At 39.8% G+C, this 27,171-nt stretch overlaps 1 protein-coding gene and 4 long non-coding RNA genes across 8 annotated transcripts in view; 3 read left to right on the plus strand and 2 right to left on the minus strand.

Moving 5' to 3' along the window:
• Positions 1–23,674, plus strand: part of LOC138137246 (uncharacterized) — a 296,725-nt gene extending 273,051 nt beyond the window's left edge. Inside the window, exon 3 of the mRNA XM_069056559.1 lies at positions 22,625–23,674. Coding sequence (XP_068912660.1) covers positions 22,627–23,670 — 1,044 coding nt within the window. The 5' untranslated portion in view covers positions 22,625–22,626 and the 3' untranslated portion in view covers positions 23,671–23,674. The remainder of the gene's footprint in view (positions 1–22,624) is intronic.
• LOC138137252 (uncharacterized) overlaps positions 1–27,171 on the plus strand; it is a 256,252-nt gene that overhangs the window by 215,065 nt on the left and 14,016 nt on the right. The window lies entirely within an intron of this gene.
• Positions 1–27,171, minus strand: part of LOC138137248 (uncharacterized) — a 240,020-nt gene that overhangs the window by 104,413 nt on the left and 108,436 nt on the right. The window lies entirely within an intron of this gene.
• LOC138136771 (uncharacterized) lies at positions 13,740–15,300 on the plus strand. Of its 2 annotated transcripts, none has more exons than XR_011161419.1 (3): positions 13,740–14,275; positions 14,345–14,620; positions 14,695–15,300. It is a non-coding gene; the product is annotated as an uncharacterized lncRNA (long non-coding RNA). The 2 variants fall into 2 exon arrangements; XR_011161418.1 differs by having other exon boundaries at positions 13,740–14,271.
• Positions 16,631–17,513, minus strand: LOC138136772 (uncharacterized). 2 transcript variants are annotated; one of them, XR_011161421.1, is made up of 3 exons: positions 17,069–17,513; positions 16,844–17,007; positions 16,631–16,789 (listed from the first exon to the last, which is right to left on the minus strand). It is a non-coding gene; the product is annotated as an uncharacterized lncRNA (long non-coding RNA). The 2 variants fall into 2 exon arrangements; XR_011161420.1 differs by having other exon boundaries at positions 16,631–17,007.

Genomic DNA, 27,171 nt, shown 5'->3' on the forward strand with positions numbered 1-27,171 from the left:
GCTGACAATCCTTTAAACAATTACTCTGGAGCAAAAAGTCCTGCACCTCGACCATCTACTCCAGTAGATTCAGTTTTTTGTCCAATTGCTTCTACATCTAAGCTGGACGTTTCTGTTCTCGAAATTCTACATCTACCAGCCGTGACTCAGAAAACACGTTGTAACAAAACAAGAGCCCAAACAGCAACTGTAATAACATCTACTTCTTATAAGGATGACCTGGAATCAAAAAAACTTAAAGTAGACAAAAAAATAAAATAAACGAACAGTCAAGCACAAGTGTAACTTGGGTCGAGAAAAAACTCCAAAGCTGCGAAAAACATTAGCATCGAACTTAACGAAGAGGAATGGTTTTGTGCTCTTTGCATAGAACATAGAATTGAAGACATGATTAAATGCACCAAATGGAGTAAATGGATGCCTGATCCATGTGCCAATATAACATCTGCCAACATTGGTTACACTTGTGATTTTTAACTTACCCGACCAAAGGTGGGTAAGTTATTGTGATCGGTCCAAAATTTCGAATTGCTAATTTCATCAGATCTTTACGTTTTGAGGTCCCCTGAACACGTTTATGAAGTTTTCAGAACGATGTCTGTCTGTGCGTCTGTCAGTCCCACTTTTCGTTCTCCCACGATTACTCAAAAACGCTTTGACCGATTTCTTTCAAACTGGACCAACACAAACTTATCCGTGGTCTCTCGAGTTGAAAAGCTTTTGGTGTAAACCGGACCACGGGGGGTGGAAGAAGGCAAGGGTAGGTCAAAAAAATTATAAGGGAACATGGAAATTTGACTTTACCATTTGGAAGGGCATGTGTTTTTATGTCGCAAACGATGTTTACCATTTGCGGATTTTTCCAATATGGCATACTTATAAAGTTATTTACGTCTTCATAGATCGACGGCGATAACTGCGATAACTCGGGTCAATTCAGATTGGTTTAAATTGATGTTGGGTAAGTTACTAGGCCGGGTCTTCGACTCGGCTCCATCCCAATTTTTAATGTTTTGAAATGTTATCAAAATAATGCCTGGCAGAAGATCAAACTTAGACCGTCGCGTCGTACTCGCGGAGCGGCAGCAGTACGACGCGTAATTGCAAGTCAAACTGAGAACTGAGGAAAAACGGGCATCAGCGAACGAGCGAAACAGACAAAGAATGGCTCAAATACGTGCCGAGGAAGCAGCAGAGCGACGTGCAGCCAGACTTGAGGATGCACCGTTGCGAGCACGGCGATCGCGTTCTGCAGCTTCAGATCTGCTTCGTTCTCAACGGAATGAACGCCATAGGCAGAGAGTCTGAAAGACGCCAACGAGAAACAGTAGATCAGCGTCAAACACGACACATGTTACGAACATGCGCTTTCTCTTTTCTTTCTTTTCAATTTAACCAAACTGAGCCACAGCAACGCATGGCTGGGTATAACTAGTTACAAATATAAATACATAATCATCGCATGGAAGAACCAATCATATCAGCGTAGTATAGATCGTGGCTATAAAATGCTAGGATTTGTGCTACGTAACAGCAGGAGTTTTAAGTCGGTTGAGGTTCTTAAAACATTATATTTTTCATTGGTGAGGTCAGGCCTGGAATACGCTACTACAGCTTGGGCACCATATTACATGGAAAGGGTGCAGCGGCGCTTTCTGAAACATCTCTTTCATATTACTGAAGGACATTTTCCGCCCAGGGGTATAGATCATGCTGTTTTACTTGAGAAATATTGTTTTACTCACTTACAATGTAGACGAGACATAGCTGATGCGAGATTCCTGGTAAAGCTGATTCGCGGTCAGCTGGATTGTCCAGAACTACTGGAAAAAATTCCGTTTCGTGTTCCCAGGCCGAATTTAAGAGACAAGGCAAGTTTTATTGTTCCGCGGGCAAGGACAAATGTTTTGGCTGGTTCACCAGTATACAGAATTTTAAAACTGGGTAATTTGCTGGAGGATGAGGTGGATCTCTGCAAGTGCTCTATCAAGGAGGTCACTGAGGCGGTGGTTGTATGTTTGGAGTGAGCTCTGTGAAGCAGTTTGCACGAGAGTGATAAGAGAGTCTAATTGTCTGTTAATTGTCTGTTCTTTCTTATTTTTGTTTTGTATTTTGTTCTGTTTTTTTTTTTTAATTTTTGCTTCTTTTTGTTCCGATCCAGTAATTGGGTCTATACCTATTGGATTCAGAACTTGTTCCACGGCAAAACATCGGCCGAGCCCGTTTGCGGGTCAATGGTATCCAGCGCTTCTCGCTGTGATAGTGCGCCCTTGGTGGGAACAAGTCTATTATTATTATATCACAAGATCGAATATCTCCCAATCAACCCCAAAGTCAAGAAGAGTTAATCGAAAAAGTTCAAGAAATTGATCTAGAACTATAGAAAATATACAGGGTGTTTTCGAAGTTGAGGGGTTCCTTGTAACACGAGATACTATACATTATTCTTAAGAATTTTAGCCTAAATCTTCTTAGTAAAATGTTTGTATTAAGGGAGATAATTGATTGTATATTTTTATTGTTTTCTAAAATTTTGAGTCCGGTCCTGTCTATTTCTCCGCTGTCCTAGATTAATAACTGACGTGGCCCAGGATGGTGTCTTTCTGGAAATCGCTCTGCGTACTCTCTGGACGCCGCAGCTGCATTCTGATAACGTGATAACATTGCCCATGCATTAGCAACATATCTGTGAACTCATTATTTTCGTAATGATAAAGCCATTCCGACTAATTAGATGACAACTCTGACAGTATTTTTGATTAACGTCCATGATCATTAGATTTTTTTTTTGTCAATTCTAATTTCTAACAAATCAACGCAAATTTGAGCAGGACCGGTTTCAAAAATTTCAAAAAAATTTACTTATTCTATCTTCATTGCCGTACACATTTTACTAAGGTGACTTTGGCTAAAACTCTTTAGAACAACGCATACTATCACAGGTTAAAAGGAACACCTCAACTTCGAAAACACCCTGTAGAAGCCGAAACGCCAGGCAAAATGTTAGTTGGGAGCGCAAACAGAACGGCTGTTGGCGGTCGCGAATCTGGGAGCAAACTCACATTTGTAAAACTTCATTATGTAAACGAAATCAATGCACATGATTATCTTAAAACATGTAAATAATGTGTAAATATTGAGTAAAATGTCCAAAAAGGGGTACGGACATCAAATTGTATTATATGGTGCGCCGTACTAAAAGCGTAGTGAGCCTTATTCTTGAATTATTATTTTCACATAGGTTTTGAAATATGACTGAAACAAAGCAAAAACGAACCCTTTGGGGAGAAGAATCCTTAAGATTGGCTATGGATGGCCTGAAGAATGAAATATCTCAACGAAAGATTTCGGAGCAGTTTGGTATACCAAGACACACTTTGCCTAATCACATTAAGACTGGAAGTACTAAACATTGCCGTCGACTAGAAAGAAAAAGTTTTCTTTCGGCTGCAAAAGAAGCTGAACTCGTGAATCGCGTTATTCGATTTTGCAAAATTGGTATGCCATTTACTCCTAAATACTGAAACATTAAGTTTATCGTTTACTTGAAATCAATGGAGAACAGCATTTGTCTAATGAAAATGTAAAATCTGCTAGATGATCATGGTTTAGGCTTTTCATAAAGCGCCACCCTGAATTAACTGAAAGAAAAGCACAGTCGATGAATCCGGTGCGTGCCCAAAATAGTTATTTTTATATTAAGTGCGTGAAGAGTGTTTTTTGTGCATGAAAAGGTCTTTTACGCCGAGACGAAGGTCGAGGCAGTATAAGCCTTTGAATACACAAAAACATCTTCACGCACGAAATATAAACAATATTTTTTCTATAATTGATTCAAAAAATTGAAAAATTCAAATTTTTGAAGGAACTCTGAAGTTTCAATGCAGTGACCATGTTGCTAGGTAACTAATAAAAAACAGTGCGTGAAGTGAAAAACAGAAATAGTCACACACTGGGCAGTATTAATAAAAGGTAGCAAATGCTTTTCCTAGCTATTTTATAAGCAATTGCTTTAAGTGATATTAATAAAAGTGTAGTAAATGCTAGTGAGACCTGGCTAGCAAATGCTTTTGCTCGTTTTAGAAAGCATTTGCTTGACGATATAAGGATTTGCTTCTTTTACTATTAATAAAGTTTAGCATTTGCTTGAAATAGTAAGCAATTGCTAGGATAAATGACATTCTCCTTCGTGTCGTACTACTAGTTATAAATCGGCTGTTAAAACACCATAAAAGTATGTTCCAAGTGCCAGGAAACCGTAAATTTTACAAAGAAAGGAAAGACAATACCATTAAAAGAGAAGATGATTTAAAATTGTTTCATTTCCGAAATGAAAGTGTTCAGTGGATTGCTGATTTTCTTGGGAATGACGATGCAGAAACGCGTGGTGGTGCTTTATCTTCGGTGATGAAAATAAAAATATTGTTGCGATATGTGGCTGATCCAAGTATAAAAAATTAAATTATTCAAAGAGTAATAAATAGTGTTAAACTATTTACAGGATTTCAGATTGGGGTAGCTGAACTCATGGAAGTAAGTCAACCAATTGTATCGAATGTTGTAAAATTTGTCACGGGAAAAATTATAGACGAGGCACCACTTTGGATACATTTTCCTGGCGCCCTGCGTTGAACGGCAAGCAATTACTTGTCAAGTCACTAGCATATGCTTTCGTCAAGAGGATTTCTTTACTAATACCAAAACAAGCAATTGCTAGAAGCAAATGCTAATGCTAAGTAGCAAGTGCTTGGAAGCATTTGCTTATTTTTATTAATATCACCCACTGTTTTGTATGGTTTCTATGGTTTCGATCTTACTAATGCAAAAAAAATACACGTAAAAAAATGATCCACTTCATGCACGGATAACTATGCGTGAATTTCAATTTTTTGAATCAATTATAGAAAAAATTAAAATAAAAATATTGTTGAAAATTACTTTACTAAACTTAGCAGTGTATTTACGGAATTGAACAATTAACCTCATAGAATTTATAATGTGGACGAGAAAGGGTGTCGATTAACATAGCATTCGCAACCCAAAGTTCAACTCAACGAAATGCAAAGCGGGCCCATTTAATAGCACCGGAAAACGGTGAAAATGTGACAACTGTCGGTTGCGTAAATGAAGTGGGAAATTCAATATCATAACCGCTTGAGCCAGAATTTCTGGATGACCTCCCTGTTGGGAGTATTGTGAAGCTCGCGCCAAAAGAGTCAATGATTACAGAATCAGAATCAATTTTATTTAGCAAAAAATTCACAAATAATAAAATTATCACACCACTCATTAATGCCCACCAAATAACTACAAATATTCCAAAATAAATGCCTTAGATTTGCCACTAACAACACTGCATGACATCGCAAAAGTAGAAATGCTAAGTATCAACAGGCTCGCCACCGACAGTTTAGTTGATTGATTAATAAGTTTTTAATAAAAAATAGACTGTCGGCCGATCAAAAAGTCTGTAGTGTGCGGCCGGGCTTAGGGTTATTGGTATTCCTTAGACGGAACTTTAATATGATGAGCTCGTTAAGACCTTCAACATTCCAGGATTCTCAGAAGATTCATCTTCAATATTCTCTGAGTCAGTATGTAATGAAATGACTGAACCTTCACAATCAGAACCAAAAGAAAATTCCCAAAACGTTACAAGACTGAAATGGACTGATTCCCCGATTCGTCTTTTAATTGATTTGCGAATCAAGTTAGATAGTGAAATCAAATCCACTACTGCTAAAAAAGAAGTGGTAGGTATGGAAGATGGTGGTAAGTGAAATGAGAAAACAAGATTTACCGTACACTTCCATACAGTGCCATGACAAATGGCGGTATTTAAAATCTAAATATGCTGCAAAGAAAGATAATATGAGCGACCGGCAATCTGGAAGTGATCAAATGGATTTCAAATGTTTTGAATTAATGGACGATTTTTTTTATTTCCTTCATAAGAAATCTGACCAATTACAGCGACGTATCTAGACGATTATTTTGGTTTAGATAAACGATTGTTGCATCTTAGCTTTTCTTTCAAAATTTTGTTCAAATAATGCAGCAGGAAAGGAACTTTATGTATGTAAAATTAGATGTTGCTATCCAAATAATTGTTGTTTGTTCCATTTATTCTAAGGGAACTCTTCTCGAGAGCCCATTAATTCTTGTTTTTATCTACAAAAAAGTTGACACTTTGCGTAACAGATCCGTCAATGTTTTAATGACGACCTGCTAGATAGCGAGAGTGTCTATAGCGGTCTGGGCGTAGACCGAAAAATCCTATTGTTCTCATGATTCTGATATTTAGGGTTGTTTTCGGGGGTTGCTGTTAGCAACTAACTGTCATGCTATCAAATGTGTGACAACGTCATGTGCATCGTGACAATTTAGACATGCAGTCCGCACTCCACACACATGTATCTGCATGATGCATGCAGTCATGCGTAGTTGTCCAGTTATAAATTATACTTTGCTTTAATTGTAATTACAGTTTGGATATTTTAAATTGGCAGAAGATGTTGCGCACTGGTTCGGCTGTGCGGAAGGGGCAAAGTTTCGGCGCCGCGTTTTTTGAAAATATCTTGGTCAGTGGCGGGTGCAAATTCATAGAATAATAATTTGTCCAAAATTATATAATTATTACATTCAAAACTGTACAAAACTAAAAGTATACTTTCCCCTCATTTCCACCAAAATGGCACGGATTAATTAAGCAAATACAGGGTGTTGTAAATGGTTGGGAATAAATTTCACACATTTTAAGCCACATTTTCCTTACGAAAAATGTGGCTTAAAACTTAAATCAAGATTAAAATGAGTAGTTTTCTGAAAAAAAAAATGTAGTCCACTGTTGGAGAACTTCTCTAATGTTTTTAAAAGGCAATATCTATATTAATAACATAATTACATAAACATTTTTGTTTTATAATACAAAAATTTCCGATATTGCGGAATCTGGAAAAGTGCCCCGAATGCTTGCAGCGTTTCCACGTTGAATGGCAAACGAAATCCTCTCGAAAAGGAATTTCTTTGATTTTGAATCGCCTGATTCCGCGATAAGTCGGTTTCCGGTGACATTAATGAAATCGATGGCTTCTTTGCACCAAGGGCCTAAGGTTTCAAATGCTAAACCTTTAAACACGTAGTTTGACGAAATGATTGAACTATATTTGCTATGTTTGCGTTTGCAAGCCATTTCAGCGGCAGAACCTGAGACTTCAGATGATTTCAATACGTAACTGTCTGCAAGTGTATCTACAACAGTAACGTCCCAAACCAAAGGTTGACCTTTAATCCACGGTACTAAAGTCATCCCATCTGGGCGTTTTCCATCATCCCGAGACAGTCCGTTTGGTTCTAAAGTTGAATTCACATGAATAGAAGTTAAAGACCGGTTGATAATGGAATTAATTTCAGTGTGTCTTGAAAATCTACCACTGCTTTTGAAACAACTTAGACCGTGGGTGCCAATTTCGTCAACTTTCGCATTGCATTTGCAAATATGAGGTGTACAAAGATTACAACCCAATCTTAAACCAATACAAACTTGGAAGGAAGTGTTATCTAAAAGAGTACCAATATTAGGAGAAGGTATTGCATGTAACCAAGATCCTGATTCTCTGCATTGCAAAGCCTTAAAACGAGCCAAGTCTTTAGGTGAATTAAAGATCAAGTCATTGGCAATTATTCCTTTGATATTAATATTATTTCTTCTCTAATTAGTTCATTTGTCTGACTAAAATCGCATTAGTTTTGAATTTTGACATACGTTAAAAAAATTCAAATGTCATTTCGACGTATAATTTTTTTCATTAAATCATTATTAAATCGTAGTATTTTAGAAAAATATGACAGAATACACTGTTGAAGAATACGTTGGCATGCACTTTGTGTAGGGTGAAGGTGGTGGTAATGGAGTGGCTGCTGTCCAGAGGTACGCAGAAAGATTTCCTGGTAAAAGACAACCTAACAGGAAAACGATTTCCCGTTTAGCTTTGCGGTTACGATCAACTGGATCGGTTTTACCTGCTTATCAAACTGTAGGTAGAGGAAGAGGTGTTGAAATGGTAGATGTAGACGAAGAAATACTAGACCGAATTGATACAGACCCTATGGCTAGTACCAGAGAAATCGCAAGTAAGTCATTGGACTGTATGGAGAATATTAAAAGAAGGTATTCTGTATCCATACCATTTTCAACGCGTACAAAGCTTAATAGTCAATGATTATCCACGTCGACAACAATTTTGCCAATGGCTTTTAACAATGTGTGATCAACATCCTGACTTTTGCAGTTCTACACTCATGACAGATGGGTGCTGTTTTACGCGAAATGGAATATTAAATTTTCATAATAATAATAATCAATCCACATGAAATCTATCAGAAAAATTTTCAACATCGTTTTTCTATCAACGTTTGGGGCGGAATTCTGGGAACACGTCTTATCGGACCTTTTGTATTACCTAATCGATTGACAAAATTATTTAAATTTTATTCAGACGACGCTATGGGATGCAATAGAAGAGCTTCCTTTAGAGCTGCGAAGGACAATGTGGTTCATGCATGATGGTGCTCCACCACATTTTAGTTTACAAGTTAGAAATTATTTAAATACTACTTACGGCATCAGATGGATTGGAAGAGGTGGACCTGTTCCCTAGCTTCCCCGCTCTCCAGATATCAACAGCTGTGATTACTGTTTATGGGGTTATATGAAAGCGATGGTGTATAAAACGCCAACTGACAACCAAGAAGATCTTTTAAACAGAATTACAGTAGCTGCGGAACATATTCGCAATAATCCAAATGAACTGGCTAGAGTTAGTGAGTCACTGTTAAGACGAGCCAACGCATGCATCAGAGCACATGGAGCCAATTTTGAACACTTAATTTGAAATTTTGTAGTTTTTCTAGTTCTTTGTTATCTTTTTTATTTCTTGTTAAATACATTAACATTTTGTTTCTTGATGTCGTGTTTCTTGGCGATTTTTAACTTAAAGGTGAATGGCGAAAATTTTCCTTGCTTAACGTCAGCTGTTCGTATCAAAGTACTAGTATATAGATTCAACACTTTATGTTGCTAAGCAATTTATGTATTTATACTATAATCCATTTTTAAACAATGGAGTATTACAGCAGTCCCAAAACATTGGGAATTAATATTAAATTATTTGTTTTTATATTAAGGATGAACTGGAGTAACAATCTCAGCAAAAAGTTGCAGAATTATTATGATGCTATGAAACGTTTATTAGACTCCAGCCGTTTAGTGAGGATACATTCGGTGGGGATGCGCAACAACGCTATTTTGTTCGACCAGTCCATTATTAGGAAATAAGGGTGGTTGGAGTTTGCCAGCAAAATATCGGTAGATGTCACCACCTCGCGCATTACAGGAAACTGTAATAGTATTACAGAAATTACAGAAGGAAAAATTTATTCGAATTGTCAAAATTTAAATGTCTAGCTGTTTCTAGCGAACACAAATTGATTTTGCATTGATTGTGATTGAAGTTCTTAGTGTATTTGTTATTTTGACAGTCAATGACTGATTAACGGTAGATATTTATTCGAGTTTCGAACCCTTCCTATGTCTAGCTCTTTCTCGCGAACACAAATTAATATCACAAAATGATTTGCACCGATTATGATTGAAGTTCTTATTGTAGTTACGTTATTTTAGCAATCAATGACGAATTGACGATTGACATTTATTCTAGTTGAGAACCTTTCGTAGGTATTACAGTTTGCATTAATTCGCGATCCAAGTGCCTCTGGTGGCCATTTCACATCGAATGGCACGACTTGTTATTATCGGCGCAGACGACGATTATTTATATCACCCGTTTTTAAATCAACAGCAACGAATACAATACTTAATTGTGCATCAAACTTAGTATAAATTGCTTAACTACATGTTTTTATATAAACCACTTCTATGGGACGCACTGGTTTTTCTACGGCACTGGAATATTTGGACCGCGCAGGTTTCCCCCACCTAATGTATCCTCACTAAACGGCTGGAGTCTACGAGGAATCAATATTTGAAAAAAAAGTTTTTAATTTTTGGAAACGAATTGTAATCAGTTGAAAGTAAATTTTGTGTTTATTTTCTTGATATTTAGATAATTATTTACATGTGATTTTACAATCTTTTAACTAAGACTGTACGTAAAAGTAAACAGAAGCACACTGAATTCAATTTTCATTGCATTTCTATTAAAGTTCTTAACGTAACTGTAGTAAAACGTGCGATATGAGTGTAATATTACACTTCTCAAAAAATAAAAGTAGTCACTTTTTTGAACTTCGATATATTTTTTTTATATTTTAAGGGATTTGAATCAAACTTGGAATGTATATTGAACCGTCATTTATTAAAGTAATTACAAAATTGTACGCGAATGTTCCTTGTTATAATAAACTTAGAGCCTCAAATGTTCGATCAATACAAAAACTAAAATGAAAAAAAAATCATTTGAATTTGAAAGAAAACACTTAAACTGGCAACTTCGTCATTGGACTCCTGTCATGTTTAGTGATGAGTCCAAGTTTGTTCTGTCAGGTAATGGTGAAGGTGTAAGAGTCTGGAGGAGGGCTTTAGAACATTTCATGTCAAATACAGTGCATGAAACTGTCCCTTTTGGTGGTGGATCCATAATGGTGTGGTGTGGAATAAAAATAAACACTCGCAAGGACCTTGCTTTTCTTTGCAATGGTGGCCTAACAGCTCGAAGGTAGAGCTTGTGCCAACTGTCGTGATCGATGACCTTGACAAAAGCTGCGCGAAGGCGGAGCCCAATTTTGATAAGTGAAAAGTAAAAACGTCGGTCGTTTAATTCAAATTTTCAGGGTGGCGGCAAATTTGCATTTTACACTGTTCAAGGATTTGGATTAGAATGTCCGACATTATCTAAGGACTTGTCGGCTTCTCGCCAAATAAATATCAACATAAATTAGCTCACAAATCTGTAAAGCGTGACAAAATGGTACCGACGTTTTTAGTTCGAATAGTACAGACGCTTCGGTACGCATTTTGGTTTCTGCGTCATCGATCATGAGAGTTGGCACGAGCTCTACATTGATGAGATTTTAGAACGTCAAATGATCCCAAGAGCAAATGTTGTTGATTAAAATTTTGTTTTTATGCAAGGTAATACCAGACAGCACATTACTCACATCGTCACTGATTATCTTGATGATCACAATATCCGTAAAATGGATTAACCCCCACGCAGCGCAGACATAAATCCAATCGAACATGTTTGGGAACAATTAGGGAAACGTGTTCGAGGACGTTCAAATCCTCCAATTACAACTGAACAGTTGGCATAGGCTTCAGTTGAAGAACGGGTCAATTTTCTCCAAGATGGGTTGCGAAGGCTTATTCGAAGCCTGCAACGACGCTTGGCAGGCAAGAGAAAGCCACACCAGATATTAACATCACAATTGATACAAATTAGCCAAGTTGTCAGACTTTTTTTTAATCCAATTTGATTTCAAACTCTTTATTTTTGCACATAAAAGTTAGTGGTAGTTTGCTCCAGTGTCTCTTTGTTTTTAATTTGTTAAAATAAGTTCAATAATTAATGGTTCCTTACATATTCCAAGTTTGAATGAAATCTCTTAAAATATAAAAAAAATATCGAAGTTCAAAAAAGTGACTACTTTTATTTTTTGAGTAGTGTACATACCGACGTCAACTATATGCATTTTGTTCACTTTTTATTGAAATTAAAACAGGTACATAACCTCAAAAACCATGTTTTTCCACATATAATTAGCGATTACATGGAAAATCCTCGACCAACTTTTTTTGTAAATTTATTAGAAAATTCTATGATATCGATACTTTGTGTGAAAAATTTAAGAAAAATTGGCCATTTTGAAATATGTTTTTTATCAATTTATATACGAGCATTGATCGATTTCTCATAAGAACGCGTGTAAAATATCCCGAAATTTTAAAAGGTAATAACTTTAAAATTCCTCGATCAAATTTTTTTAAATTTGGCACAGTACTTTAGCATGAATAGAAGGACCACTGTACCAGTTTTGAGCAATTTTCGCCATTTTTCAATGTTACTCCAGTTCATCCTTAACTATTCATTTTAGGAAAATGATTTCTTTAGATTTTCATCTATGTTTTTCATAAAGAATTCAATCCAATAATATTTAACATTACTAACATGGTAAAAAGGGTTTTTACTGGCGACAGAAGAATATGACTGGAGAGCCGAAGGCGAGCCAGTCACCTTCTGAAGCCAGTAAAACCCGTTACCAGGCGTGTATTGTTGAATATTTTATTTGTTCCTCACTTGTAAATAGTTATACAAACTATTAAAAATTCCGGTATTTGAAAAAAAAATCGTATGAGCTTTACACGTATTGCTTTGGAAAAGGACATCACTCATATGAGCACGGGTGTACAATTTTTCTGGCTAGCCATTAAAATTTTACATGCTTGCTAGTATAATTTTACATGCTAGCCAGTTAGAACTCGTGCCAACTCTCATGATCGATGACGCAGAAACCAAAATGCGTACCGACGCGGCTGTACTATTCGAACTAAAAACATCGGTACTATTTTTTCACACTTCACAGATTTATGAGCTAATTTATGTTGCTGTTTATTTGGCGACAGGTCTCTAGACAATGTCGGGCATTCTAGTCCAAACCGTTGGACAGTGTAAAATGCAAATTTGGCGCTACCCTGAAAATTTTTAACAAAACGACAGACGTTTTTAGGTTTCACTTATCAAAATTGTGCTCCGCCTTCGCGCAGCTTTTGTCAAGGTCATCGATCATGACAGTTGGCACAAGCTCTAAGAGACATTTTCAAGGTGAATACAGTGACTTGATAAACTGATGTTTACAAGTAGGGAACAAATAAAAATTATTCCCAACCATTCCCTAACACCCTGTATAACTGTCTTGTTATGGACCCATCTTTATCTGAAATGACTCGCTTAGGAAATAATGTATTGGGTGATTCAAAATGATTGTGGCCAAGTATGGCAACTATGTACGAAAATTTATGTGGCAACTGTGTGGGTAGGGTAGAGATGATATTTCTTTTACAGTTCATAGTCGCGAAATTTTGAAAACTGTCAAATCAATATGTAATGATATCAAAAAATCAAATGCACGCTTATGAAAATTTATGTGGCAACTGTGTGGATGAGGTAGAGTTGTCATTTGTATGACACTTCATAAGCGTGCATTTGATTCTTTTGATATTTTACGAAACAAATTATAATTTTAGCACCAATGTAGAGATCCTTAAGAGTCACTCGCTGCAAAGGTAGCCACTCTTCGCTTGTTTTTGTTGTCAAATAAACAAAAAAACAACAAAACGCCGTAACATTAAATTCAACACAAAACGTTATTCTATACTTTTGAGCGGTAATTTTGTGGTGAAAACATAACTATGGAGGTGCTGGGCAGAAGGAGACAACCAAGGGTATATCTTAATAAAATTCAGATAGCTAGAGTAGTAACATTAATTGAAGAAGTTCATTCAAGAAGACGTGTTGCTCAAATGATGAATGTAAATCATTCTGCAATATCTAGAGCATGGATTAGACATTATTATTATTATTATTATTATTATTATTATTGTAAAGCTGACTCACAGGTGTATAAACCCAATTACGAGTCAACTGAAAAAGATCAGCTATTAATACTACTGATTCTCATGGCGAGAAGACTATGGAAACTCGATTAGGTTGTATACGAACTTAGGCCGGCATTTATAGTCGCCACTTGAGTTTGTCTTATTATGAGTCTGACTCAAGTTCTCAAATTTTATTTTATAAAACGTACTTGAGTGTCAAGTTCAACTCAAGCCTGGGATAAGTTTGAGTCACCTCGAACCGAGACTTGAGTCTAGCTTATGGAAGGGAATGACATTAGTGACATTTACGTGAAAACTTCATTCCCGTAAAAAATAAATCGTACAAAGTTTAGTTGGTAGCTAGGAATATAATGGAAGATTTTTTTGAGCATCTAGTAAATGTCGAAGAAGATATTGAACGTAATCGCGGAAGACGTTTACCTAAACGTTATATAAGGAATAGAAATGACTCATTCGAGTACTTCCGAGACAGAGAATTTGAAATGTGATATCGTTTCAGCAAACACACTGTAATTGATATTATACTTCCGTTGGTAATTGGGGGCCTTCAAAAAATTAATAACCGGGGACTTCCAATTTCTCCACTGGTGCAACTACTGATAACGTTACGATTTTATGCTACAGGAAACTTCCAAGTAAGTATGTAATCTTAAATTATTATCAACAGTAGTAATGTTTAAAATTTCAATTATATTTTACTAATTACAGATGGTTGATGGTGATTTACAAGGTGTCAGCCAAGCAACAGTATCACAGATAGTAAAAAGGGTATCAGTGTTATTGGCTGAAAATACAGCAAATTTTGTCAAATTTCCTTGTAATGAAGAGGGACAACGAAATTTAATTGCTCGGTTTAACCAAATTTACGGCTTTCCTTGTATTGCAGGAGTAATTGATGGAACTCATATACCAATCCAGAATCCAGGTGGAGAAAATGCGGAGAATTTTAGAAATAGGAAGAGAATATTTTCTTTAAATATACAGGTATTAAAACACAAAAAAAAAATGCTAGTTTGTTTTAAGTTTTTCTATTTTTCATATAATAATTTATATTTTAGGTCATAGGCGGTCCTCGCTTAGAAATTTTAGATATCGTCGTAAGGCATCCTGGATCAACCCATGATAGCGTCATATTTAATCGTAGTGCTGCAAGAGTTAGATTTGAACAGGGAAATATTCGAGGATTATTATTGGGAGATAACGGATACGCCTGTAGACCTTATTTGCTAACTCCTCTGCTTCAGCCCCAAAATGAGCAAGAAGCAAGGTACAACAGGGCTCACAAACATACAAGAAATGTAGTTGAAAGGATTTTTGGGAAGTGGAAGCGAAGATTTCCCTGCCTCAGCCGAATGTTACGTACTAAATTGGAAACAACACAAGCAATAATATGTGCTTGTTCTGTTTTGTATAATATTGGTATCGAGCATAACAACATAGATTTTGTAGAGGAGATTCCACAAGAACTTGAAGAAGTACCAGTTGTTAATAATGATATTTTAGGATTAGCGTTTAGACGTCAGTTTATTCAACAGCATTTTTGAATTGATTATTGTTTTTTGAATTGATTATTGTTTAACGAATAATTTATTTTTTTCAAAATTATGTACCTACTTCTATTTATGTTGCTACAAATCAATAAAATTCACAAATAATTATGTAAATTCGTCTAATTAATTATCCCTTGTCTCAGTAAATCGTTCTTTTACAATTTTTTGAACCTCCTGGAGCTAGCTGCTCGTTCGTTAATTTTGAAGCTACTAATTTTGCGTTGGCGGTTGCTACAAAAAATTCCTCCATCGCACTAGCCATTCTTATTTGATGTAATTCATTTTGTTGCTTGATTGCTTCTTTAATTTTTTGTATACGTAACAATTTTTCCTCATCTTCTTTCTTGTAAAATCTCTTTGTTTTACGTTTTGGGCCGGTATTTATTGGAGGTCTTAAAATCGTGGACGCCGTTTCATGGGAGGAATGGGGAGCGGAATATAATTCAGGCACAAAGGATGATGGTGAAGCAGGGGTAGTACTTAATTGCTCTGTGTTTTTCTCTGTGAATAAAATCAGGATCAGATTGAGTAAAATTATGATCAAACCAGAGATACTGTAGATATAATACTGTAAAGTGTAACCCATAGACATCTACGAGTATGTATTATACCTACTATATCCTCTAGACATTGCATTGGTTGTGGAAGAGGTAAAATTTGTGTAGCCAAAATCCGCCATCTTTCTAAGGGCAAATGTAATGTTAACGGCCTACATACGCACTACCAAATTACATTTAAAATTTGATGACTCTTATGGCCAGTTTATAGAAAGAGAATTAAATATTTAATTCGAATTAAATTTTAATGCGCGATTAACCCATCAACCTGGAACTTCGATTGGTTCAATCTGATCACGTGTTCAGTTAATCTTGCATTTAATTACGATTAACTTAATTTTGCTTCTATAAACTGGCCCTAGGAAATGATTTTCGCCAATTTATTATAAATAGATAATGGTTATATGTATTCTGTATTCAATATCCATCTATAAAAGAGAAAATTTATGTGCTTATGTGGACACATCAATTAATTAAACATTAACATACACAACCATAATAAACTAGTATAAAACGGAATGGCATGTTCTAGATAGTTACATGTACAAACAGTCTTATTAAGTTTCTGTCTAATACTATATCACCCTTAATATTTCGATTAAATATGTTATTAAAATTATGTAATCGAATTTTTGAATAAGTTTTATAAGTTCAACTAAGTGATGGCCCTCAAATTCTTCGAATTCCAAAAGATGATAATTTAATAATGAAAAAATTGAATTGTTATTGTTACCTATCTTTATGTATATGCAACACAATATGCACATTTTTGCCCTTACCAATAGGCGCGTAGTGTGCAGGCTAGAGTTGTGTCCAGATTGTCTCTGATGCAGGCTATGCAATGTCTAGAGGATATAGTAGATGTCTATGGTGTAACGTAAACAAACCGGTACACGTTGGTAAAATATTCATGTGTGGGTATACTTCCAAATCACAACTTTCAGCCCGACTTGTTCTGATGGTAGCGGTGGCAGCGGTAGTGGCAGGACTGGTGGTAACCGTCACAGAGTTTGTCGCAACAGTAATTGCACAAGTATCTCGAGAACCTATATAATAATATTCCGTAAATTTTAGTTTAAATCAATTAATAATAAAACTACGTCCAAATGCAGCTGTTGAGTCCCAATCACATTCTAAGAACAAATCAACATTTGGTGCGGCTGCATCCACCAGTTTCATTAATGGATCAGTGGACTCTGCATCTGGTGGACCACCACCAGTTTTCAACATAGAGAAAATATGTTTTGTGTTTTCGGCACGTTTCCTATTATAGATTTCAAAGTGCAGGAGCATTATATTTTTCATTTAAAAGTACATGAACTTACTTTTGTTTTAAATTAGCCCATAACTTCTTCAATTGCTTTGATGTTCGTGCTGTAGCAACTTCTGGCTGGCTGTTATAATGAGCCGCTATTTTCTCCCATGCGTCCTGTTTCTTTTGAACCGAAGTAGCATCGGTTTTTTTATTTTCTATTTCACCGCCCATTTCTCGAACAAATGAGGCCAAAATTATTTTTTCTTTTTCAGTGTAGTTGGCCGTTTTCATGATTCTTAATTGAATAAAAACGAGCAAGAACGCAAGAACACAGAAAATATTTTTCAAAATTTGACAGATCTTGAAAGGTTACTATGGAAACGCGCCACTTGTGACTGTCTCACCCGAGTTTAGCCGAACAGATGACTATAAAACGAAACAAATTATAAGAAAAAGCTTATGCTTGAGACGTTCTTACCCAAGTTAATCTTAAGTTTAGAACTATAAATACGGCCCTAAGTGCTCTGATCTCTTGCCTGTTAGTACAAAAAACGTCTAACTTTCCCTCCACATCAGAGTAATTCTTAACCATCTGATATAGGCTAGAATATTGTAGCAGATTGGTTCTTGCAGTATCTAGATAGAAGGTACCATGCTTACGACAACTAAAAGAGGGAACTCTGATGGAAAACTGAGATAACAAGTAGGGGCAATCAACTGAGCAATTAAAAACGTCTGAGAGAAACTTAATGCTGGCTAATTTACGCCTAGAAGCTAGGGATGGAATCTGCACCTGCTCTAAAAGGGTCTCGTGTGGCACACCTCTCTGTGGATACTCACCAGAAGAGAAATACATGAAAGATTTGGCAAACCGTCTCTGGACTTTTTCAAGAGACCAAATATGAACTTTGTAACAGGGTGACCAAACAATACTGGCGTATTCAAGTGTAGATCTTACTTACGTTTTATAGAGACAAAGGACAGTTTGTGGATTATCAAATAATTTCCCATTTCGTATGACGAAGCCCAGAGATTTATACGCTTTAGACAGAACATATTCAACGTGACTCCGAAATGTAAGTTTGGAATCGAACACAACTCCCAGATCTTTAAACTCATTAACACGCTGTAATGCCAAATTTTCAATCGAGTAGTTGAACCTGATAATAGTGTCCCTCCTCGAGTAACTTACTACATTACACTTATTAATATTAAGAAGAAGGTTGTTAGTTCTTGCCCAGTTTTGAATCAGATCAATATTGCGCTGTAGTTTAAGACAGTCTTCGTCGTTTTCTATGACATTATAAATTTTTAGATCATCTGCGTATAGTTGAAAAGGCACATCCAGGAGGTCAGTCATGTCGTTGCTAAATATAACAAAGAACAAAGGACCAAGGACAGATCCTTGAGGAACTCCAGAAAGTTGCTGAAACAGCCCGGAACTAAAACCTCTGTACTGAACGAACAGGGCCCTGTCACTAAGATAAGACGCAACAAGTTGAATTAGATTGTCCGAAAAACCAAAACTATCCAGTTTAGTCAAGAGTAACTTGTGATCAACACGATCGAACGCTTTTGAGAAATCCATGTAGATGACATCAATCTGTTTACGAGCGTCCAAGTTTACTTGGAGAAAATGCGTTACCGAAAGTAAATTTGTAACCGTAGATCTTCGGGCCTGAAAACCGTGCTGAAAGAAGGATGTCATATGTGCAACATGATTGTAGATGCGATTAAAAAGTACAAGTTCAAATATTTTTGAAAAGTTGTTAATAATGGCAATAGGTCTGTAATTAGTTATCTCACATCTGTCACCATTTTTATAAACCGGAGTAATTCGTGATTCCTTCCACTTAACCGGAAACGCAGAACACTTAATTATGGAGTTGAAAATTACTTTTAACGGAGGTGCCAACAGATGTCTACAGACATCTAGCTTATGGTATTGTACAACGATGTCCTTACCCACAACGACAAAGGTCTACTACTCCTCGAGAAGATCGTTTACTGACCCGTTGGGCACTTCAGGAACGTAGAATTAGTGCTCGCGCTCTACAAAATCGACTCGTGGCAAGTACTGGAACCAGAATTTCTGACCAAACTGTTCGAAATAGGCTGCACGCAACTCAGTTCCGTGCAAGGAAACAAGCAAAAGTACCTCGTTTAACTCCAGTCCATAGAAGAAATCGAAGAAACTTTGCGCAATTGCATCGTGACTGGACTCCAGAACAATGGAGTAATGTTTTGTTTACGGACGAGTCCAGGTTTTGTATAGACCATAACGATGGACGAATTCGAGTATGGAGACGCCCAGGTGAACGTTACATAGACTCCACCGTACAAGAAATTGTCGCTTTCGGTGGAGGGTCGATTATGGTATGGGGTGGGATAACTTTAACTGGTCGCACCGAGCTAGTGGTTCTTCGAGGAGGATCTTTAACAGCTGTACGATATCTCAGAGACATTGTAGAACCACATGTCATTCCATTTGCTGAGAATATGGGACGTGATTTCATTTTACAGCAAGACAACGCCAGACCTCACATAGCGGGCATAGTTAGAAATTGTTTCAACGACCACAATATTGAAGTGGTGGAATGGCCGGCCAACAGTCCAGATCTTAATCCCATCGAACATCTATGGGCACATTGAACAAACGAATACGGGAACACCAACCCATACGAAACCTCCAACATGTTGAAGAACTTCTTCTTCAAGAATGGGAACTACTACCCCAGGAGGCGATTTCAAATTTGATTAGGAGTATGCCCCGTCGTTGTGTTGAATTAATCCGGGTCAGAGGAGATTATACCAGTTATTAATTTTTTTCATTTTAACAATTTAAATTTTTTTATTATCAAACAATTTGTACTTTTAAATGTTTGGATTTAATTTTTTCTTAAAACCTTATACAAAACATTTGCAATGTTTATAAATAAAAACAATTTTTTCAATAAACATGTTATATACACACAAAAAAACTCAATTTTTATTAGTGTCTCCTTATTCGTTTTGAGAAGTTTATTAAAAATCTACCAGTCAACACAGTGAAAACGTATGATTTACAGCTTTTGCGTGGAGAAATCATACGTTTTTGATGGCAATACCAAGGGTTATTGTTAATATTAAATGCACTAATTTGATTAAAGATTTATACAGTTTTTACTGGCTTAACGTTCGGTTTCATAACCTAAGAAATAATCGTGTAATAGACATAAACATACACATGTGATTTTACGTACAATCTCGGCCACCTGTTTGGAGGTAATGGCGGCCGGCCGTCATTATCCCTAGCATGTTATGTTTTTTTAAATTTTAGATGCCGCGGAAATATTGGGCGATTCAAAATGATTGTACATAAATATGGCAACCATGTCCGAAAATTTATATGGCAACTGTGTGGGTGAGGTACACAATGTCATTTGTATGACATTTCATAGGCGTTTGATTTTTTTATACCATTGCACTGAGATAGCCGAGTTTGAATTTAAACCAACCGCCAACAAAAACTAGGAAATTACCGGAGTGGGCACCACCAGCGACCACTGGGGGGCGTGGGGGGAAGCCGACAGGGGATGAACGGCCATGTTTTTTGCGACACTTCTCCCTTGTCTGTAGATGAGTGCAGAGGTACCCTGTGTGATTTTCTTTTTGTGCTCTAACTGTGTGATTTTCGGTGCTTTCCGAACTACATTAGACGTTGTTGTTGCCCAGCCCTTCTGGTTTGAACAAGGTATGTTTGCGGTACTAAAATTATGTCTGTTTCGCGCGAAATGTATTTTAATATCATGATGGTCGCACGTGGGTTGTTGATGTTCCCAACATATTGTATAAAATCCGCAATTATCTCGACCATCCCCATGTATCACGCTTTTAACATTTGTAAGCTTGTGAAGGAGAGTAAGGCCGCCTGGTTCTAGGTTTGTACATTTTATAAAATTGTACGGATCACGTTTTTTTTTGTTGTCAAATCTGGTTTTACAATTCACTAACTTTCCTAAAAGAAAAGGGCGCCAAGTTTTAGCGTGGGTCTGTGGTTTTTACTTTTTATAAGCGCACTCCCTCATTTTTGATCCCCTTCTAATTATTCCGAGTGACGTTTTTGGTGTGATAAGTATCTAGTTATTGTTCAACACCTTAATCAAAATTGCAAAGTTTCCACTTTCCATCCCGGTAGCAACCAAATGTTTATATTTCAGGTGTCTCCGTGGGTTTTTCCTTAGCTAGGGATCTACTACATTTAGTCCCGGGGCGCCCTCCATATTATTCAGGGCGCCCCCCCTTGGCGATGAACCGGCTCTAATATGCTAGGGTCGACCGGACTATGTTTTTTTATTCTTATGTATGTGTTAATGGTTGTTACCACCTTTCCATCCCAAATTGAAAGTGTTCTTAGATAGCTCTGTCAACAAATATTTGTCGCGTTTCTTTTTTTGTTTGCTTTTTCCAGTTTGCTGTAGCTGTAAATTCTAGACCTTACCGCGAGGGTCTCTCTCTGTTTGAGGGGTTTTGTTTTTCCTCTAACCTCCCAACGTTGAACACGACCTCGCGGCCCCCATAAAATTTGCACCCCAAGGGAGACCCAAAAACCTAACGCTTGGCAGGACTTGTTGAATGCTGGGTTTTACTCGAGCTCCATGGCACACTTCCGGAAATGTGATCAGGTCTATTTTCCCTGAGTCTGTGTAGCCTGACAAGCACGTTGTGTTTTCTTTTGCTTTGGAAAAGTAATGTTCACTTCAACCGATGAACTTAGAGTACCTCAATTTGTTGACTTACGTAAAGCAGTTAGGACCTTTCCCTTAGCACTAAATCACGGGTAGGCGGGAAACGTTAAAGTCGTAAGGATAGGTGCCACAGCCCACCGGACCACCCAAGGCCACTCGCTCCTTCTATAGCGTATCTGCCGCACATTGTAAATTAACTTGAAAAGGAGAAAACATGCTAAGGTTCTCGTCTAGTGCTCGCTCCCGCTCGAACGGTCCGAAGTAACTGTTTTGTTTGTAATGTACATGACCCTCCTGTCTTTTCTGAATTTGAATTGTGTTGTTTATGAAATCAGTTTTGCTCAATTTTCACTAACTGTCCCGTCTACGTTGTCACTTCGGACTTGTTCGTATTTTTAGGAGAGATTTTTAGCGGAGCCTCATTCGGGGGTCTCACCATGTTCCTAGAGTTCTAAATGAGTAGTCTTCTCACCTTTGGGGAGACTTGGGAGCCCTCTCCCGAGACGTTTATTATTCATTAATCCCGGCGTCAACGAAAATCATAACTTTGAATAAATATCTGGTTTTAATTATTGTGTTGTTTTATTTGCACTCTTCTGTGTGGTTCACAAACCCTGTTGGAACGAACCTGGTAATGTTTAATTTGTATAAAAAAAAACACAACGTAGGGGAATTAACGAGGTACGATCACGCGCTCTTGGCCATTTTTGAATTTCGCGGGTTTTATTTTCATTGCGTATGTTGGTAAAAAAAAAATGAGATGGCCGATTGGTGGGAATTTTGAATTACCCACTTGGTTCATCACAGAATTTGGTGCCGTGACCAGGATAACAGATTGTGAATCTTGTTAGAGTGCAAATTGTTAATAACAATAATCTGCTGTTTATGTTTTGAACAAGGTATGGATCGGGAAATGAGTAATCCGAGGAAAGTACCACGGAAGAAGCAAAGACCGCTGTCAAACACGGTGATGTCTGAGCGGGAAAAGAAGCTGGCGGTGCTCCTGGAGAAGAAGCGTCAGATGGACTTGGAGATCGAAGCGCTCCAAGGGGAGCGACCAGAGACCGAGTCCGATCCAGGCCCATCCACCGTTGAAGAGTCGGCCGAAGAAGTGGAAGACCCGGCGAACAGGGACTGGAGGAAGATCGCCTTGGCCCTAGCCGAAAGGGAGAGACCGGCGCCCGTGGCTGTCGCTACGATACAGCTTCCCTCGCTGGAGAAACCTAAGTTTTCGGCAGGATCGCGCGACAACCCCGTCCTGTTCTTGGAGAGGTTCGAGAGCTACTACGCCCAGGTCAGGGAGTATCGCCCTGACAAGTTGGACGAGGTGATCTCGTGCCTCTCTCGAGAGGCCGAGGACTTTGCGTTCGCCCATCGGCATATTTTAACGGATTTTCCGAGTTTCAGGGAGGAGTTCCTTAGGTTCTTCTGGTCGAAGGCCAAGCGCACGCAGCTCCGGAAGGAACTATTGGCGGAGCAATACGATCCGGCGCGAGGAACTTCGATGGTGCAGTTCTTCACGCGGCTGTACGGCCGGTTGAAGATGCTGTTCCCAGAGCAGGAGGAGGAAGAAGCGATCGACGACCTGATGGATGCGCTCCCGATGGCCGTGAAAGATGCCTGGACCGCGGTTCCGACGGAAGGGATCAATCTCCGGAGGACGCTCGAGTTCCTCACCAAACATTCGCGGTTACGTCCGGCAGAACAGCGTGGCGGATGGGAACCACCAGCGAAGCGGAGTGGCGGTTGGGAATCGTCGGCGAAGAGGAGCAGCAGGTTTGACCCTCGGGACAGGCAAGCGCAGATGGCGTCCTCTTCTGGGCAGGCGCAAGGGTCGCGGTCGTCTGGCCCACCGCCAAAAGTCTCGGTGCCGCAGATTGGAATCAACCCTTTTTCGTTTCCACCACCGAATTTCAATTCGGGAAACGGGAGACGAGCATGCTAGGAAGGCAAGCATGTTCATCCAGTTATTCAGGACCTTCAAAGATAACCTGTCCCCTCATTTCGTTTGTGCCTGCTGGGTTTGAGTCCGCCGATTCGAATCATGGTAGTCATTGTTCGTTTTTCAGTAGCCCGTTCTGGACGATTGGTCGGTTGTCCCGTTTACCCAGGAGAACTGTGGAGAAGTCGTACGACAGGGGTTTCCATCAGATTCGGAACATGGGCTGGAAGGGCCGCGGGCTTGGAGTTTCAGGTGACGGACCGCGTGAGCCCCTGGGCGTGATCCTCCGACCGGGGATTCCAGTGTTGCGGCGGGAGCTTCTTCTTGGCGACAGCCGAGACCTAGATGTCACCATCCTTCGCCAGCAACCTCCCGAGTGCGTGACGACCGCAAACAGGTTTTCCATTCTGCCCCAGCTCTCCATTTCAATCTTCGGCCAGGAGTTTCTTGCTTTACTCGATTCGGGTAGCGAAGTCACGTGTATCAGCGAGGATGATTTCAAGGTCTTGTCCGCGGAGTCGAGAATCCCCACGTTGCCCGTGTCGTCAACCCACCTTCGAGGAGTTACAGGTCAGAGCCCTCGAATCAAAATGCAGGCTTTCTTGCAGTTTGCGATTGGAAAGGCTATCAACTCGTCGGCGATTTTCTTGGTCGTGAAAAACCTCGTCAGACCGGTTATCCTGGGTATGGACTGGCTGTTGAGCGTCAACGCTTCTTTGGATCTTCACCAAAGTCTGCTGTCTCTCGACAGCAACGGTGCCCAATTTTCGATACCATTTCACGTTGACGCTGTCGTGTGTGACCCGGAGGCCTCGGCAAATGTGACGTGTTCTGCGCTGTCTGTGCGAGGGCTTCCAATCCAGTTGGCTAAATCCGTCACACCTCTGTCTGTTTTGAAGGAGAAGGTCGAAGCCATCTCATCATTGACCGATTCCCAAAGGCAAGATTTGTTCCGGGTTTTGTCCAACCACCAGGTCGTTTTCAACGAACTCCCCGGTCGCACCGACAAGTATGTGCATGTCATCAAAATGCACGACACCACCCCGTTCTTGACAAAGGGCTACCCCATTGCGTTCAGTCTGCGCCCCGAGGTCGAGGCTGTCATCGAACAGATGCTAGCGCTGGGAGTGATCAAGCGTGAGGCTTCCCCATTTGCGTCACCCTTGACGGTGGTGCGAAAGAAGGATGGTTCCGTAAGAATCTGTTTGGATGCGCGTGGGGTGAATCAGCGGATGGTGGCCGATTGTGAGACCCCTAGACCGCCAGAAGATCTTCTTCAATCGTTCCAAAGCGTCCGTTTCATGTCAACGATTGACCTTCGCTCGTCTTATTGGCAAATTCCTCTGAGCCCGGAGAGCACCCAGTACACTGCTTTCTTGTTCAACGGTCAATCGTACACCTACCAGGTGCTGCCTTTCGGGTTGAAAACGGCTGTTGGCTCTTTCAGTCGGGCGATGAACGTCATCTTGGGTCCAGAGGTGCGGGAATTCACCGTAAATTACATCGATGATTTGTTGATCGTGTCGGATTCTTTCGAGCAGCATCTCCAGCACCTGGATAAGGTTTTGTCTCGTCTCCAAGACGCCAAAATGACCATTAATCTGGAAAAATCTTCTTTCCTACAAGAGGAAGTCCGATTTTTGGGACATATTTTGTCGTCCAACGGGGTTGGCACGGATCCAGAAAAGGTAAGGGCCATCCAGGAATTCCCTGTGCCAAAAACGCCGAAACATCTCCGAGCATTTTTGGGTTTGTGTGGATACTATAGACGGTTCAGTGACCGCTATAGCGATGCCGTCGTTCCTCTCACCAGGTTGCTGCGGAAGGACACCAGATGGCAGTGGACCGCTGTTGAGCAGGGGGCGTTTGACCAGACCAGGCAACTCTTCTTAGACACCGTCTTGTTGAAATTCCCGGATTTTAGCAAAACATTCTATTTACAGACAGATGGTTCCGGGGTCGCTTTAGGTGTCGAACTTTATCAGCTTCTGGATGACGGAGAACACGGTGTGATTGGGTTTGCAAGTCGTATTCTGAGGGGACCAGAACTTTTGTACACCGTGACAGAGAAGGAACTTTTGGCGATCATTTTTGGGCTCCAAAAGTATCGTACCATTCTGTTGGGTCACAGGCTAGTCATCCGAACGGATCATTATGCCCTCAAGTTCCTCAAGCAGTGTCGTCTTCTAAACGATCGTCTCACGCGGTGGTCGTTGCTGCTAAACGAATTCGATTATGACGTTGAGCATATTCCAGGGAAACAAAATGTCGTGGCGGACACCCTTTCCAGGTACCCGCCGGGGTCTAGTGGCCTGGCCGGCCGTTCCCAAAATTGCCCCGTTGTTGCTCCGGTTCTGACATCTGGGGGCGAGGCCATTTCGGCCGTCTTCGAAGCTTCCGGTTTGCGAGAACTGGGTGATCATTTCACCAATTTGAGACAGCTCCAACTGGACGATATTTTTCTCGGACCCATGTTCCGGGCGAAGTTGGGTGAAGGGGTCGTCGTAGAGGGCAATCGATTCGATGACAAGTTGAGGGTCCATCAAGGCATTCTCATTTTTGTACAGCCGGATGACAGCACTCCCAGACTTGCCCTTCCCCAGGTGCTGACCGAGGAAGTCATCCAAGCTTTTCATGAGCAGTATGGCCACTTTGGAGTTTCGAAAGTCTATTCCATGGTAAGGCGTTATTTCTTTTTCCCAAACATGCGGCGCCGCATCGAACGCTTGGTGAAATCTTGTGATCTCTGTCAAAAGACCAAGTATCCGAACCGCGGCCTGTGTGGCGAGATGAATGCCATCATTGCAGGTGTCACATGTGTGGACCGTTTGGGTGGTCTTTGACCGTTCGGGTGTTTTTTCTAAAGAACCCCCCCGCTCGCTCTGTTGTCACGATTGGGTCCAACTTATTCGTAAATATGCAGCGCCGGCCGAAAATCAGTCAGTCTTGGTTAAACTTGACTACCCGCTTTTTTGTTTGATTTCCGACCCGAAACATCTGCGACAGTGCACCCCCTTGTCGGAGCGCCGACATCCCGAACGCGGCAACCAGGTCGCCCGCCTGCGACTTCGATTCTTATTGGAGTCACTTCGATACAAGTGGACATCGCACTTGTCACCGGAACCGAGATTGGTTAGAGTTTGTACACAAACAGTTCCGGTGGTAACAAATTGGCGCCCAACGTGGGGCTCTCTTTCGACAAGGTGTCGAAGACCCCCTTTCAAGCCGATGCCCATAATCGGAGTGACAACACGAGCCCGCTCCCGCATGATGCCATCGACCACCGTAGAGGACGAAGTCGTGGTCCAGCAACCACTGCCCATCACAGAGAGAGCAGCAAGTCCAGCCCCAGTGCAACAGCTGGCCGTCACCGCCGAGGTCACCGCAGACAACATCCTGGCGGGTCCATCCTCCTGCAGCGAGGCCATGCAGACCGATACAGCGTCGGTAACAAGTGTCATCCCCACAGTCGTGCTCCGAGGTGAGGAGTACCTGCCGACGTTC

This window comes from Tenebrio molitor, chromosome 8, assembly GCF_963966145.1.
Source record: "Tenebrio molitor chromosome 8, icTenMoli1.1, whole genome shotgun sequence".
Lineage (NCBI taxonomy): Eukaryota > Metazoa > Arthropoda > Insecta > Coleoptera > Tenebrionidae > Tenebrio > Tenebrio molitor.